The sequence below is a fragment of the Bos mutus genome, chromosome 10 (assembly GCF_027580195.1).
Source record: "Bos mutus isolate GX-2022 chromosome 10, NWIPB_WYAK_1.1, whole genome shotgun sequence".
Classification (NCBI taxonomy): domain Eukaryota; kingdom Metazoa; phylum Chordata; class Mammalia; order Artiodactyla; family Bovidae; genus Bos; species Bos mutus.
The window spans coordinates 93,590,167-93,607,680 of record NC_091626.1 but is presented as its reverse complement, the minus strand read 5'-3'; the positions used below and the strand labels follow the sequence as shown (position 1 = coordinate 93,607,680).

The following is a 17,514-nucleotide window of genomic DNA, read 5'->3' as shown; positions in this document are numbered from 1 at the left end:
CATCAGTCTATCTTCTCTCTCTTAAATATCAGCCCATTTCTGAAAATGAAGAAAAACAAGTTGATAATCCTTTCAAGGAAGGGTTAAATTTCCCCCATCCCCACATCCCAGAACTTTGGACTGGAATCCTAAAGGACTATATACCAGCAGTAAGGATGAATCAAAAATAGCTGAAACCTAGCGCTGAAGTGTAACACTGAAATATCTCAAAGATAAATGATAAGGTAATTCATGATTGCTATGGTCCCTAGTCTAATCTAACAAAAAGGAAACATGTCCTTTCATACATAATAATTATCAAACTACCTGTGCAAGATTTCTCTGAAGAGATGAATATTTCTGTCATCACAAATAACCAATCAAAACCAAAAAGAAGGCAAAAACAATGTGATTAAAATCCAAGGAAAACAAGAGGTAATAGAAACAGACCTATAAAAGGTCCAAATAAGGGAGTTATGAGACAAAAGTATATAGTTTTAGGATTCTGGCAAAAAAAAAAAAACTACAAAGTAAAGAGAAAACAAATAAAAATTCTAGAAATGAAATGTTCTGTAATGACTAAAAATAAAAATCAATAGGTGACTCTGACAGATTTGATTTAACCAAAGAAAGGAACTAAAAGAAAGATCAGCAGAAAACATTCAAAATAAAGAATGGAGAAATAAATTTCTAAAATTATAGAAAATGAACCTAAGAGACAAAAAGGATAGACTGAAAAACTCTAACATTACATGAAATGTGAGGTCTAAAAAGAAGAGACAGAGAGTAAGGCAAAAATAACTTTTAAAAAGATAAGTGAAGTCGCTCAGTCGTGTCTGACTCTTTGCGACCTCATGGACTATAGCCTACCAAGTGCCTCTGCCCATGAGATTTTCCAGCCAAGAATACCAGAGGGGGTTGCCATTTCCTTCTCCAGGTGACCTTCCCGACCCAGGGATTGAATCCAGGTCTCCCGCGTTGTAGACAGACGCATGATTGTCTGAGCCACCAGGGAAGCCACACAACTATAAACATCAAACAACAAATCGATAGAACATGACTAGTAAAATTGTAGAAAACCAAAAACACGAAAAATTCAAAAGCAATTAAAGAAAAAATATGTATTATCCTCCAAAAAAGCACCACTAAGACAAACGGCTGACTTCTCAACAGAAACAAAACTCAAAAAATGATAAAACGTTATCTGCAAAGTACAGAATGGAGAAACAACCGCCTATTTACAATTTTATATCTAGTGAAAATTCCTTTCAACAAAGAAAGTGAACTAAAGACACTTTCAGACAAATATAGACAGGACCTGTCTCCAAATGACGCACTCTAATAAAATTCTAAATGGAATTCTGTTTGGCATATGCAGATTCACTCTAAAGGAAATTTTAAAGTATGCTCCTAAGGCACATGTGGAATCTCAGAGATGCAGAAAGGAATAAAGAACACAAAAAGAAATGTAAATCAAAGAAGAATAAATATAAGGGTAAATCTAAAAGAACAATCTATATAAAATAATAATTAAAAGACACTTACTCCTTGAAAGGAAAGTTATGACCAACCTAGATAGCATATTAAAAAGCAGAGACGTTACTTTGCCAACAAAGGTCCATCTAGTCAAACCTATGGTTTTTCCAGTAGTCATGTATGGACGTGAGTGTTGGACTACAAAGAAAGCTGACCACCAAAGAATTGATGCTTTTTAACTGTGGTTTGGAGAAGACTCTTGAGAGTTCCGTGGACTGCAAAGAGATCCAACCAGTCCATCCTAAAGGAAATCAGTCCTGAATATTCACTGGAAGAACTGATGCTGAAGCTGAAACTCCAATACTCTAGCCACCAGATGCAAAGAACTGACTCATCCCGATGCTGGGAAAGACTGAGGGTGGGAGAAGGGGATGACAGAGGATGAGATGGTTGGATGGCGTCACTAACTCAATGGTCATGAGTTTGGGTCAACTCCGGGAGTTGGTGATGGACAGACAGGGAGGCCTGGCGTGCTGCAGTCCATGGGGTCGCAAAGACTCAGACTCAACTGAGCGACTGAGCTGAACTGACTGATGTAGCTCAATGAATACAAAATTAAACTACATGATAGTAACAGAAAAGTGGAGAGTAAGATTAATGGGGTTAGGATTTCCTAGGTCCTGCATTTCCTAGGAAGACCTTAAAGTGCTAATTTATATAAATTTGATAAATTTAGGATGCATGTTTTAATCCCTTCATTAACTATAAAAAGAGTAACAAACAAGGTACAATTAGCAAGATAATATGGAAAATGAAAACTAATGAATCCAAAGGACAGAAAAAAACCTTTTTAAACATCAGAAGTGGAACCAATAGAAAGCAAATAGTAAGATGGTAGATTTATACAAACTAAATCAATATTTACATTAAATGTAATAGGGAAAATTTTAAATAATAATAGGGAAGCAAAGTCTGATGCTGTAAAGAGCAATACTGCATAGGAACATGGAATGTTAGGTCCATGAATCAGGGCAAATTGGAAGTGGTCAAACAAGTTATGGCAAGAGTGAACGTCGATTTTAGGAATCAGTGAACTAAGATGGACTGCAGTGGGTGAATTTAACTTAGATGACCATTATATCTACTACTGTGGGCAAGAATCCCTTGGAAGAAATGGAATGGCCCTAATAGTCAACAAAAGAGTCAGAAATGCAGTACTTGGATGCAGTCTCAAAAACAACAGAATGATCTCTGTTCAGTTTCAAGGCAAATCATTCAATATCACAGTAATCCAGTCTATGCCCCAACCAGTAATGCTGAAGAAGCTGAAGTTGAACGCTTCTATGAAGAACTACAAGACCTTTTAGAACTAACACCTAAAAAAGATGTCTTTTTCATTATAGGGGACTGGAATGCAAAAGTAGGAAGTCAAGAACCACCTGGAATAACAGGCAAATTTGGCCTTGGAGTACAGAATGAAGCAGGGCAAAGGCTAATAGAGTTTTGTCAGGAGAACGCACTGATCAGAGTAAACACCCTCTTCCAACAACACAAGAGAAGACTCTACACATGGACATCAACAGATGGTCAACACTGAAAACAAACTGATTATATTCTTTGCAGCCAAAGATGGAGAAGCTCTATATAGTCAGCAAAAACAAGACCGGGAGCTGACTGTGGCTGAGATCATGAACTCCTTATTGCCAAATTCAGACTGAAATTGAAGAAAGGGGGGAAACGACTAGATCATTCAGGTATGACCCAAATCAAATCCCATATGGTTATAGAGTAGAAGTAAGAAATAAAACTTACGGGAATAGATCTGATAGACAGAGTGCCTGATGAACTATGGATGGAGGTTCGTGACATTGTACAGGAGACAGAGAGCAAGACCATCCACAAGAAAAAGAAATGCAAAAAAGCAAACTAGCTGTCTGAGGAGGTCTTACAAATAGCTCTGATAAGAAGAGAAGCGAAAAGCAAAGGAGAAAACGAAAGATATACCCATCTGAATGCAGAGTTCCAAAGAATAGCAAAAAGAGATAAGAAAGCCTTCTTCAATTATCAGTGGCAAGAAATAGAGGAAAACAATAGAATGGGAAAGACTAGGGATCCCTTGAAGAAAATTAGAGATACCAAGGGAACATTTCTTGCAAAGATGGGCTCAATAAAGGACAGAAATGGTATGGACCTAACAGAAGCAGGAGATATTAAGAAGAGGTGGCAATAATACACAGAAGAACTCTACAAAAAAGATCCTCATGACCAAGATAATCACAATGGTGTGATCACTCATCTAGAGTCAGACATCCTGGAATGTGAAGTCAAGAGGGCCTTAGGAAGCATCACTACGAACAAAGCTAGTGGAGGTGATGGAATTCCAGTTGAGCTATTTCAAATCCTAAAAGATGATGCTGTGTAAGTTCTGCACTCAATATGTCAGCAAATTTGGAAAACTCAGCAGTGGCCACAGGACTGGAAGAGGTCAGTTTTCATTCCAATCCCAAAGAAAGGCAATGCCAAAGAATGCTCAAACTATCGCACAATTGCACTCATCTCACATACTAGTAAAGCAATGCTCAAAATTCTCCAAGCCAGGCTTCAGCAATACGTGAAACATGAACTTCCAGATGTTCAAGCTGGTTTTAGAAAAGGCAGAGGAACCAGAGATCAAACTGCCAACATCCTCTGGATCATCAAAAAAGCAAGAGAGTTCCAGAAAAACATCTATTTCTGCTTTATTGACTAAGCCAAAGCCTTTGACTGTGTGGATCACAATAAACTGTGGAAAATTCTGAAAGAGATGGAAATACCAGACCACCTGACCTGCCTCTTGAGAAACTTGTATGCACGTCAGGAATCAACTGTTAGAACTGGACATGCAACAACAGACTGGTTCCAAATAGGAAAAGGAGTACATAAAGGCTTTACATTGTCACCCTACTTATTTAACTTATATGCAGAGTACATCATGAGAAACGCTGGGCTGTAAGAAACACAAGCTGGAATCAAGATTGCCAGGAGAAATATCAATAACCTCAGATATGCAGATGACACCACCCTTATGGCAGAAAGTGAAGAAGAACTAAAGAGCCTCTTGATGAAAGTGAAACAGGAGAGTGAGAAAGTTGGCTTAAACATTCAGAAAACTAAGATCATGGCATCTAGTTCCATCAGATCAGATCAGATCAGATCAGTTGCTCAGTCGTGTCTGACTCTTTATGACCCCATGAATCACAGCACGCCAGGCCTCCCTGTCCATCACCAACTCCCGGAGTTCACTGAGACTCACGTCCGTCGAGTCAGTGATGCCATCCAGCCATCTCATGCTCTGCCGTCCCCTTCTCCTCCTGCCCCCAATCCCTCCCAGCATCAGAGTCTTTGCCAATGAGTCAACTCTTCGTATGAGGTGGCCAAAGTACCAGAGCTTCAGCTTTAGCATCAGTCCTTCCAAAGAACACCCAGGACTGATCTCCTTTAGGATGGACTGGTTGGATCTCCTTGCAGTCCAAGGGACTCTCAAGAGTCTTCTCCAACACCACAGTTCAAAAGCATCAATTCTTCGGTGCTCAGCCTTCTTCACAGTCCAACTCTCACATCCATACATGACCACAGGAAAAACCATAGCCTTGACTAGACGAACCTTTGTTGGCAAAGTAATGTCTCTGCTTTTGAATATGCTGGTCCCATCACTTCACGGCAAATAGATGGGGAAACAGTGGAAACAGTGGCTGACTTTATTTTTTGGGGCTCCAAAATCACTGCAGATGGTGACTGCAGCCATGAAATTGGAAGGAAAGTTATGACCAAACTAAACAGCATATTAAATAGCAGACATTACTTTGCCAACAAAGGTCCGTCTAGTCAAGGCTATGGTTTTTCCAGTAGTCATGAATGGATATTAGAGTTGGACTCTAAAGAAAGCTGAGCGCCAAAGAATTGATGGTTTTGAACTGCAGTGTTGGAGAAGACTCTTGAGAGTCCCACGGACTGCAAGGAGATTCAACTAGTCCATCCTAAAGTAGATGAGTCCTGGGTGTTCATTGCAAGGACTGATGTTGAAGCTGAAACTCCAATACTTTGGCCACCTGATGCAAAGAGCTGACTCACTGGAAAAGACCGTGATGCTGGTTAAGATTGAGAGCAGGAGAAGGGGACAACAGAGGATAAGATGGTTGGATGGCATCACCGACTCAATGGACATGAGTCTGGGTAAACTCCGGGAGTTGGTGATGGACAGGGAGACCTGGCGTGCTGCAGTTCATGAGGTTGGAAAGAGTCAGACATGACTGAGTGACTGAACTGAACTGAATAGGGAAAATTCTCCTAATGACAAAGATTGTCACATTTTTAAACGTTAAATGACACACTATAAAATAGCATAAAAATACCAAGTTCAGTTCGGTTCAGTCACTCAGTCATGTCCAACTCTTTGCGACCACATGAATCGCAGCACGCCAGGCCTCCCTGTCCATCACCAACTCCCGGAGTTCACTCAAACTCATGTCCATCGAGTCAGTGATGCCATCCAGCCATCTCATCCTCTGTCGTCCCCTTCTCCTCCTGCCCTCAATCCCTCCCAGCATCAGAGTCTTTGCCAATGAGTCAACTCTTAGCAAGAGGTGGCCAGGACTGATCTCCTTTAGAATGGACTGGTTGGATCTCCTTGCAGTCCAAGGGACTCTCAAGAGTCTTCTCCAACACCACAGTTCAAAAGCATCAATTCTTTGGCACTCTGCTTTCTTCACAGTCCAACTCTCACATCCACACCTGACCACTGGAAAAACCTTAGCCTTGACTAGACGGACCTTTGTTGGCAAAGTAATGTCTCTGCTTTTCAATATGCTATCTAGGTTGGTCATAACTTTCCTTCCAAGGAGTAAGCGTCTTTTAATTTCATGGCTGCAGTCACCATCTGCAGTGTTTTGGAGCCCAAAAAAATAAAGTCTGATACTGTTTCCCCATCTATTTCCCATGAAGTGATGGGACAAGATGCCATGATCTTCGTTTTCTGAATGTTGAGTTTTAAGCCAACTTTTTCACTCTCCTCTTTCACTTTCATCAAGAGGCTTTTTAATTCCTCTTCACTTTCTGCCATAAGGGTGGTGTCATCTGCATATCTGAGGTTATTGATATTTCTCCCAGCAATCTTGATTCCAACTTGTGCTTCTTCCACCCCAGCGTTTCTCATGATGTATTCTGCATATAAGTTAAATAAGCAGGGTGACAATATACAGCCTTGACGTACTCCTTCTCCTATTTGGAACCAGTCTGTTGTTCCATGTCCAGTAATAAAATTAAGGCATAAATCTTATAAACAGTGTATTAGTTTGACTAATACACTATTCTCTCCAAGCTGATATAGAAACAATGTAATACAATCAAGATCGGCACGTTTTTAAACAATTTCACATTGATTCTAAGCTAAACACAAAGAGTAAAAAACACCAGACAATCTTGAAGAACAAAGTAAAAGGACTTACTCTATCATATCACAACCTTTCACAAAGGAATATCAAGACAGTGTAATATTAAGCACTATTATTCAGACATAAAGATGACATAAATCCATTTCCAGCCACAGAGAAGAAAAGTATTAGGTTGGTGCAAAAGTAATTGTGGTTTCGGACCGTGAATATTAAGTCATTATAACTAGTCTCAAACACATCTTTATTAATCAAGATAGGAACCATTACAATCAACACATTTTTGCCAATGAGAAATTAATTTCTTTATTCCTATAGTGTAAAAAATCCATGCATCAGGATTCAATGAACTCTTGAAAAGTACTTTCTACCTCCTGCTGGTTGTGGAAGCATCTTCCCTGCAAAAAGTTGTTGAGATGCTTGCAAGAAGTGGTAGTTGGTTGGTGAGAAGTCAGGTGAAGATGACGGATGAAGCAAACTTTGTGTCCAATTTATTCAACTTTTGAAGTGTTGGTTGTGTGATGTACAGTCAGGCATTGTCTTGGAGAAGAACTGGGCCCTTTCTGTTGACCAATGCCAGCTGCAGGCATTGCAGTTTTGGGAGCATGTCATCGATTTGCTGAGCATACTTCTCAGATGTAGTGGTTTTGCTGGGATTCAGAAAGCTGTAGTGGATCAGACCAGCAGCAGACTACCAAACAGTGACCATGACCTTTTTCTGGTACGCATTTGACTTTGGGAAATGCTTTGGAGCTTCTTGTCAGTCCAACCACTGAGCTGATCACTGCTGGTTGTTATAAAAAATCCACTTTTAATCACACATCACAACCTAATCGAGAAATGGTTCATTATTGTTGCATTCAGTTCAGTTGCTCAGTCATGTCCGACTCTTTGTAACCCCAAGGATTGAAGCACGCCAGGCTTCCCTGTCCATCACCAACTCCCAGAGCTTGCTCAAACTCATGTCCATTGAGTCGGTGATGCCATCCAACCATCTCATCCTCTGTCATCCCCTTCTCCTCCTGCTTTCAGTCTTTCCCAGCATCAGGGTCTTTTCCAACGAGTCAGTTCTTTGCATCAGGTGGCCAAAGTATTGGAGTTTCAGCTTCAGCATCAGTCCTTCCAATGAATATTCAGGATTGATTTCCCTTAGGACTGACTGGTTGGATCTCCTTGCAGTCCAAGGGACTCTCAAGAGCCTTCTCTAAGACCACAGGTCAAAAGCATCAATTCTTAGACACTCAGCTTTCTTTATGGTCCAACTCTCACATCCATACATGACCACTGGAAAAACCATAGGTTTGACTAGGTTGACCTTTGTTGGCAAAGTAATGTCTCTGCTTTTTAATATGCTGTCCAGGTTGGTCATAGCTTTTCTTCCAAGGAGCAAAATATTGTTGCATAGAATAAGGAAAGACAACACTTCAAAATGATGATTTTGTGGATTTTTGGTCAGCTCATGAAGCACCCACTTATCAAGCTTTTTCACCTTTCCAATTTGCTTCAAATGTCAAACAACCACAGAATGGTCGACACTGAGTTCTTTGGCAGCTTCTGATGCAGTTGAAAGAGGATCAGCTTCAATGATTGCTCTCAGTTGGTCACTGTCAACTTCCAATGGTCGGCCACTATGCTCCTCGTCTTCCAGGCTCTCATCTCCTTCGCAAAACTTCTTGAACCACCAGTGCACTGTATGCTCATTAGCAGTTCCTGGGCCAAATGCGTTGTTGATGTTGCAAGTTGTCTCCACTGTTTTATTATCATTTTGAACTCAAATAAGAAAATCGCTCAAACTTGCTTTTTGTCTAACATCATTTCCATAGTCTAAAATACATATAAAATAAATAGCAAGAAGTTATTAGCACAGAAACATAAAGCAATAAATGTGCATTAAAATGATATATGACATAACCACATTTAAGAATGTATTCCAATATCAAAGGGCAAATTTCAACAATGCAAAAACCACAATTATTATACATCTGCACCAACCTAATAGAAATGATCACATAATATTAACTGATGTAGGGATACAGGGAAAGACAAGTATCATACGATATCACTTCTAGGTGGAATCCAATGAACTTTTTTCCAAAGAGAAACAGCTTCACAGATTTAGAATTGAAATTTATGGTTACAAAAAAAAAAAAAAAAATGAGTTGGGCAGGGAGGAATCAGCTGGTTCATACAAACTTAAAACTATGATTTATAAAACAATCCACAAGGACCCACGGTATAGCACAAGGAACTCTATTCAAAAAGAAAGTACGATATGAGCACTGGGATAGACAAATTAACCAGATGATTGAACAGAGAGTCCAGTAACAGATGACTGCACGTATGAACACTTTATTTATGACCAAGACAGGACTGTAAAGTGGTGGAGAAATGTAGTCCTTTCAGTAAACGAGACTGAATCAACTGGATATCCATATAAAATGTATGACCTCTGCTTCACATCAGAAACAAATATCAATTTCAAGTACATAATAGATTTTAATGTGAGAGGTAAAACACTATGCTCTTAAAAGATTATATAAGGGAATATTTTCATGGTTTTAAAATAAGGACCAATTCCTTAAATAGGTCAAAAAAGCACTAACCAAAAAAGATGGAAAATGAATTAAATTAGATTTTAACAAAAGACTCAAATTAAGAGAGTTTAAGAACAACAACAACAACAAAAAACCCCAAAGAAACAGCTGTGGAATGGGAGACAATAGATGCAAAACAGATAACTGACAAAGTGCTCATGTAAAAACTTATTAAAACCTCCCACAAATCAATAACAAAAAGACAATCAACCCAATAAAAACAGTGGGCAAAAGAAAAACTGGCATTTCACGAAAGAAAATAGCCAGTAGCCAAACATGAAAAGATGCTGATCACCATTAATCATGAAAATGCCAATTAGAACCATGATGAGATACTGTAAGCACCTAACACAATGGCTGCTAATGAAAGACTAATAATATCAAGTCTTTGAAAAGCAACACAGTTTCTCACACACTGCTACCGGGAATGTAAATTAGTGAAGCCACTTTGGACATCTGTCTATCAGTATCTACTAAGTTGGAAGGCACCTAGCAACTGCACTCCATGGTATATACCAACAGAAATACATGCACATGTGCACTAAAAAAGATTGGTAACAGTAGAGTATTTGTTCAGTTCAGTTCAGTTCACTTGCTCAGTCATGTCCGACTCTTTGCGACCCCATGAATCGCAGCACGCCAGGCCTCCCTGACCATCACCAACTCCCAGAATTCACTCAGACTCACATCCATTGAGTCAGTGATGCCATCCAGCCATCTCATCCTCTGTCATCCCCTTCTCCTCCTGCCCACAATCCCTCCCAGCATCAGAGTCTTTTCCAATGAGTCAACTCCTCGCATGAGGTGGCCAAAGTACTGGAGTTTCAGCTTCAGCATCATTCCCTCCAAAGAAATCCCAGGGCTGATCTCCTTCAGAATGGACTGGTTGGATCTCCTTGCAGTCCAAGGGACTCTCAAGAGTCTTCTCCAACACCACAGTTCAAAAGCATCATTTCTTCGGCACTCAGCTTTCTTCACAGTCCAACTCTCACATCCATACAGGACCACAGGAAAACCATACCCTTGACGAGACGGATCTTTGTTGGCAAAGTAATGTCTCTGCTTTTGAATAGGCTATCTAGGTTGGTCATAACTTTCCTTCCAAGGAGTAAGCGTCTTTTAATTTCATGGCTGCAGTCACCATATGTAGTGATTTTGGAGCCCAGAAAAATAAAGTCTGACACTGTTTCCACTGTTTCCACATCTATTTCCCATGAAGTGATGGGACCGGATGCCATGATCTTCGTTTTCTGAATGTTGAGTTTTAAGCCAACTTTTCCACTCTCCTCTTTCACTTTTCTTAGGAGGCTTTTGAGTTCCTCTTCACTTTCTGCCATAAGGGTGGTGTCATCTGCATATCTGAGGTTATTGATATTTCTCCTGGCAATCTTGATTCCAGCTTGTGTTTCTTCCAGTCCAGCATTTATCATGATGTACTCTGCATATAAGTTAAATAAGCAGGGTGATAACATACAGCCTTGACGTATTCCTTTTCCTATTTGGAACCAGTCTGTTGTTCCGCGTCCAGTTCTAACTGTTGCTTCCTGACCTGCATACAGATTTCTCAATAGGCAGGTCAGGTGGTCTGGTATTCCCATCTCTTTCAGAATTTTCCACAGTTTATTGTGATCCACACAGTCAAAGGCTTTGGCTTAGTCAATAAAGCAGAAATAGATGCTTTTCTGGAACTCTCTTGCTTTTTCAATGATCTAGAGGATGTTGGCAATTTGATCTCTGGTTCCTCTGCCTTTTCTTTTTTTTTTTTTCCTCTGCCTTTTCTAAAACCAGCTTGAACATCTGGAAGTTCACAGTTCACATATTGCTGAAGCCTGGCTTGGAGAATTTTGAGCATTGCTTTACTAGTGTGTGAGATGAGCGCAATTGTGCGGTAGTTTGAGTATTGTTTAGCATTGCCTTTGTTTGGGATTGGAATGAAAACTGACCTTTTCCAGTCCTGTGGCCACTGCTGAGTTTTCCAAATTTGCTGACATATTGAGTGCAGCACTTTCACAGCATCATCTTCCAGGATTTGAAATAGCTCAACTGGAATTCCATCACCTCCACTAGCTTTGTTCGTAGTGATGCTTTCTAAGGCCCTCTTGACTTCACATTCCAGGATGTCTGGCTCTAGGTCAGTGATCACACCATCGTGATTATCTGGGTCATGAAGATCTTTTTTGTACAGTTCTTCTGTGTATTCTTGCCACCTCTTCTTAATATCTTTTGCTTCTGTTAGGTCCATACCATTTCTGTCCTTTATCGAGCCCATCTTTGCATGAAATGTCCCCTTGGTATCTCTAATTTTCTTGAAGAGATCTCTAGTCTTTCCCATTCTGTTGTTTTCCTCTATTTCTTTGCATTGATCACTGAGGAAGGCTTTCTGATCTCTTCTTGCTATTCTTTGGAACTCTGCATTCAGATGCTTATATCTTTCCTTTTCTCCTTTGCTTTTTGCTTCTCTTCTTTTCACAGCTATTTATAAGGCCTCCCCAGACAGCCATTTTGCTTTTTTGCATTTCTTTTCCATGGGGATGGTCTTGATCCCTGTCTCTGGTACAATGTCACGAACCTCATTCCATAGTTCATCGGGCACTCCATCTATCAGATCTAGGCCCTTAAATCTATTTCTCACTTCCACTGTATAATCATAAGGGATTTGATTTAGGTCATACCTGAATGGTCTGATGGTTTTCCCTACTTTCTTCAATTTAAGTCTGAATTTGGTAATAAGGAGTTCATGATCTGAGCCACAGTCAGCTCCTGGTCTTGTTTTTGTTTGTAATGGCCTCAAATTTGAGATAACTTAAATATCTATCACAAAATGTTAAAATAACTGCAGTATATCCATACAATGCAATACTAAGGACCAATAAACATGAACAAACTACAAGTTCATGACATATCACCCAAAAATATCACAATCGTGATCAGCAAAAGTCAGACACACACACACACACAAAAATGCCTACATGGTTCCATTTATATAAACAGCTAAAACATGCAAAATTAATCTATGGATTCAAAAGTCAAAATCATGGTCAGAAAAGGAGAAATTATGATTGGGAGGGGAAATAAAGAGGCTTATTATGCACTGACAATGTTCTGTTTTCTAGATCTGGGTTGTGGTTTCATGAGTGTGCTTACCTTGTAAAGATTCATCAAGCTATACACTAATAAGTGCACTTTCCTGTAAGTACATTATACCTCCAAACTTTTTAAACTAAAAATAAGAGAAATTAAGTTGTTATCTTTGAAAACAGAGCATATCCATCTCTTAGCATATGTGGCCAATAAATTCAAACTTCAAAATAAGTTCAGCATATTATGTAAGAACCTGTACACATAGTAACATCTGGAAAAAAATTACAACTGCAGAAAAATTATCTGCTTTTATTAGGAACCTCTTAATTTCAATAAAACAAAAAAAGAAAATTTTGCCACTATTCTCAAAGTCTTTGTGGTAAATGAATGAATTAATACACAGTGCTCCTGAAATGGATAAGTTTGCAACTGAACAGTTTAGTGACCACTTCAACTGATAACTTTTTCTCCAGAAAAAAGAAAAAAAAAAAAAAAAAAAACTTGATGATGCAAAGAAATGGACACCGTATATACTTCATTTTTAATCTTAATTCCAGCAAGAATAGTGATTTCACAAAAAGAAATCACTGAATAATGAGTGTCAACAATCTGAGTTTGAAATAAAACTCAAGATTAGGGCTTTTTTTTTTTTTTTCAGTCAGCACCATGTCAAACAAAAAACAGAGCAAGGAGGCCTTTGCAGTAGTGGTGACCACATGCTTCTGGGAGATGACTTAAAAATACTTCACAGAGTGCTACAGAGTCACTACCAAAAATTCTGTATTTCTCAAATATCATTTAATAAAAGCACAACATCACTGAGTCAATAAAATTTAAAATATCTTTAAAATATTCATAACCAAACTCTAAAAATTAATTCTATCTTTAACATAATACCACTATAAATATTTCAAGCCTCAATGCCTAAAATTCATGAATATTTTAGACAAAATGGTATATAGTACACAAAAAGTTAAAATCTACTATACTGATTGTGATTATGACCAGCTCAATTACCCTAGCACCTGGGTATGAAATAAAACTTTCTATGAACAAGGAGATCTCACCACATCTTGTTTTTGGGCTTCATTAAGTTTTTCAGTCAATTCTTCCAAAGCCCTTCTTGTTGCAGCATCCGACCTAGGCAAACAAACAAACAACAACAACAACAAAAATTTTAAGTCAGCTATTTGAGAAAATATACATAATTCATGATACTTACAATATCACAATATGTTATTACATAATGCTCTGATGCAGTGGGTCTCAGAGGTGAGCACACATATGAAACACCTGGAGGACGTGTTACACAGACTCTGTCAGGAGATCTGCATTGGAGCCCAAGAAGGCATTCCTACAGATTCCTAGGTGATGCTGATACTGCCCGTCTGGAGACTACATTCTGAGAAATAATGCTATACTACATCATCACCTTCACTTTAAAAAAAAAAAAAAAAGACTATAATTCTCAATTTAAATGAAGAAGAATGAAAGAGGTAAGGAGGACAAAACTCTCAATCTCACATCCTCTCCAGAAATTCATCATCAAATTACATCTGAGGTTACTGTACAAACTCTGTCCCCACTGATTTATCTCCCATTACCTTTTTCCCATCAAATTAATAACACACATGACAAATAATCGACTAGTACAGGAAACTTACAAAGAAAAGCAGAGACCTTCCTCTCTCACATTTATCTGGTTCCAATCCCCGCTGGCAACCATGCTCGCCTAATACATTTTAATTACTTTGCTGGTTACCGCCATCATTTTCAACTCTAGATATTTTCAACTCTGTTTTGAAATATTTAACTCACTAACACTGCTCTCCAATTTGAGATAAATTTATTACTATTTTCAGTTCTTTTATTAGTCACCTGTATAACCTACTTAATATATTTATGCCCATTCTGAACTACTTCACTATAGAGAATTAATCCTTTCTCCTTACATTCTATCATGCTCGCATTTTAGTCAGCTTCCTACCCGGATCACTAACTTCCCTGCGCTTTTGCTTTTTCTACTTTCCCACTATTTTTTGACCTTATTAACACATCACTGATATTTTTCTCCCACTTATTACTGAATCATCTTTTAAGAATCTATGCCATTCTTCCTAACTACATTCATCTCAAAGGCTACTTATTTCCTGCTCTAATTCAGTGATTAATTCCTGGACCTGCTATATGGCTATCATGCTGGGAATTACTTTCACTGAAGTCCTTGGTAAGTTTTACTATTTCTTACAACCTATATCTTCCTTTTTCTTAATGGTCATTTTATTTCATTTGTATGCCCTTAGTAATTCCTCAGAAAGAAGCTATCTTAAGTGATAGACTTCCTTCACTGTACTTCTTTCTGGGCTTTTGTGGTTCCATGTGCTGCTGGATTTCCCATCCCTGACTAGCTCTTGCCCTCAGGCCAGCTCTTCTTTTTATATGACTTCTAAATATTGGAACTCCTAGAACTCCCTGTCCTTGATGCTCTCCCTACAGTTTCCCTCTGGATATCATCCATTATCATAGTTCCAAATACCACTTCCATATGCTGACCACTCGTAAATTTCTCTAATGGAGACTTTTCCTTGGGGTTCCAGAGTAAATGTCTGGCTGCATTTCTTACATTTCCACTTGGATGTCTCACAGGTATCTGAAATCTAATGTATCCAAGGTCAAACTCTGAGTTTCTATGCCTCACTTAACCCTGGGCTTCCCTGGTGGCTTAGATGGTAAAGAATCTGCCTGCAATGCAGGAGATCAGGGACCGAAGCCCTGGGTTGGAAAGATCCCCTGGAGAAGGGAATGGCAACCCACTCTAGTATTCTTGCCTGGAGAATCCCATGGACAGAGGAGCCTGGTGGGCTACAGTCCTTGGAGTCACAAAATAGTCGGACATGACTGAACAGCTAACACTTTCACCTACCCCACCAGTCTTCCATATTTCAAAATGAGGAAAACAATAATTACCACTTCAATAAAATTGTTTTAAGAAATAAACCTAAATCTACCTGACATGAAATAAGTGTGCAATACTATTTACTGGTGGCAGTAGTAATAAGCTAACAGTAAGGTCTTTAATTATTACTAAATGTCCTGCCTTCCTTATAGAGAAGAAAAGTTACACAGACTACCGTTAATATTCATAGATTTAACCTTTATAGCTTGACTCTTTTTGCTATAGCAACATAAAACTGGCATGTGGAATGATTTCATTAGCTAGAATAGGAATTAGCAAGGGAATTTGGTAAATGAATTTCAATTAACCTTTTTCTCCCTAATCATTGCTGTATACAGATTGTGACTTTTACAATGGGATAAAATGTTCCTGGAAAACTATGGCCTCTAGATAGCCAGTGGGAATTTGCTGTATGATGCAGGGAGCTCAAATTCAACTGCAAAAACTGGACAGATGTAAACAACTTGCCTTTGAAGATTTCAACTGAAAGATAAAATGTCTGATTCTACAACGACTCATGTCCACTGATGAATTCTACATTATGTTTGCTCCAATGTCGGTCAGCTGGTCTCGGGCTCTCTCTCCAATGCACTGGGTTAGCCAAAAAGTTCATTTGAGTTTTTCCATAAAATACTACAGAGAAACCCAAATGAACATTTTAGCTAACCAATATTTGCATATTTACCTCTTTACTAATATCTAACAACATCTCTTTCCATAATGCCAGCATTCCATTGTAACAAAATGTTTTTAAAAGTATGAAATTAACTTCTCTAATACTGAGTCATGATATATTGCAAATTCAAATGGTCTTGAACTGTTCTATTAGTATACTTTAAAATATGAGTATAAAAACACAGTATTTTTTTTGTAAACTCATGTAAACATGTCAACTAGAGAACCTGTTTTATTCTTCTAACAATTAATTCCTCAACAAAAATCATTTTCAGCTTTTACCGGCTTCTTCTGGCAAGTTCCCGGTTGAAATCATCTCCAAGGCGAACTTGTTCACTGCTGAGGTCTCGGAGGGACTGATGAAAAGCATGAAACTAAAAAAAGCAAAGCAAAGTCATCTATTTAGGAGTCTCTTGAATTCTTCCATGAAGATTCATTGAAAGTAAGAGAGGAGAACTTGTTCTTTGCAACAATACACAAATTTTTATAATGTTATCAAGACATAATAAAACAAATGTCTGTTCTAAAAGATACAAAATATTCTTTCCCAAAGAAAAGTTTTTAAAACCATATGTAACATTAACCATTACATGCAATATTTCACTCTTAACAAACACTCTAGAAAAGTGGTTCAGAAACTTTTTCTGTAAACAGTACAGTAGCAAATATTTCAGGCTCTCGGGCTAAATGGCATCTGTCACAATGACTCAACTCTGCCATTACAGCACAGAAGTAGCCGTTAAACACATGAGCGTGACTGTGCTACAGTAAAGTTTCATTCAACTAGACCATGTGCTCAGTGTGCCAACCCATGTTGCCAAGAAAGCCTTGCCCACATGCACCAGGACCCAGGGACAAGAATGTGTGGAGCAGCACTGTTCACGGTGGAAACACTGAAAACAAAAGTCCGTTAAGAATGGAATGGAGACAAACTGCAATATAGTCTTCCAGTGGAGCATCACACAGCACTGAAAATGAAATGATCAAAGCTAGCTACACTTCAAAATCAAAACATCAAGTGAAAAAGGCAAGTCAGAAAATACATACTGCATTATTCCACCTATATAAACCTTAATGCAGGCAATACTAAGTAAGATACAAGTAGTAAAAATGGTATTTAAACAAATCAAGAGAATGATTAATATAGAAAGCCCTTGGGGAAGCAAGGAGTGTTAAGAGGTTTCGGGTGTACTATAATCCTCTATTTCTTGGTCTGGGTGGTGGTTACATGGATTTTTTATATTATTGTACTTTTAATGGTAAATAGGTATGTTATACACATATGTGTAGGCTATACTTTATAACAAATAAGTAAGCTATGCAGACT

At 38.5% G+C, this 17,514-nt stretch overlaps 1 protein-coding gene across 9 annotated transcripts in view; it reads right to left on the bottom strand.

Moving 5' to 3' along the window:
- Nucleotides 1-17,514, bottom strand: part of CEP128 (centrosomal protein 128) — a 479,221-nt gene that overhangs the window by 411,878 nt on the left and 49,829 nt on the right. For all 9 annotated transcript variants that reach the window (XM_070378430.1, XM_070378426.1, XM_070378432.1 and 6 more), the window contains 2 exons: nucleotides 16,470-16,561; nucleotides 13,624-13,696 (listed from right to left, as the gene is read on the bottom strand). In XM_070378430.1, coding sequence (XP_070234531.1) covers nucleotides 13,624-13,696; nucleotides 16,470-16,561 — 165 coding nt within the window. The remainder of the gene's footprint in view (nucleotides 1-13,623; nucleotides 13,697-16,469; nucleotides 16,562-17,514) is intronic.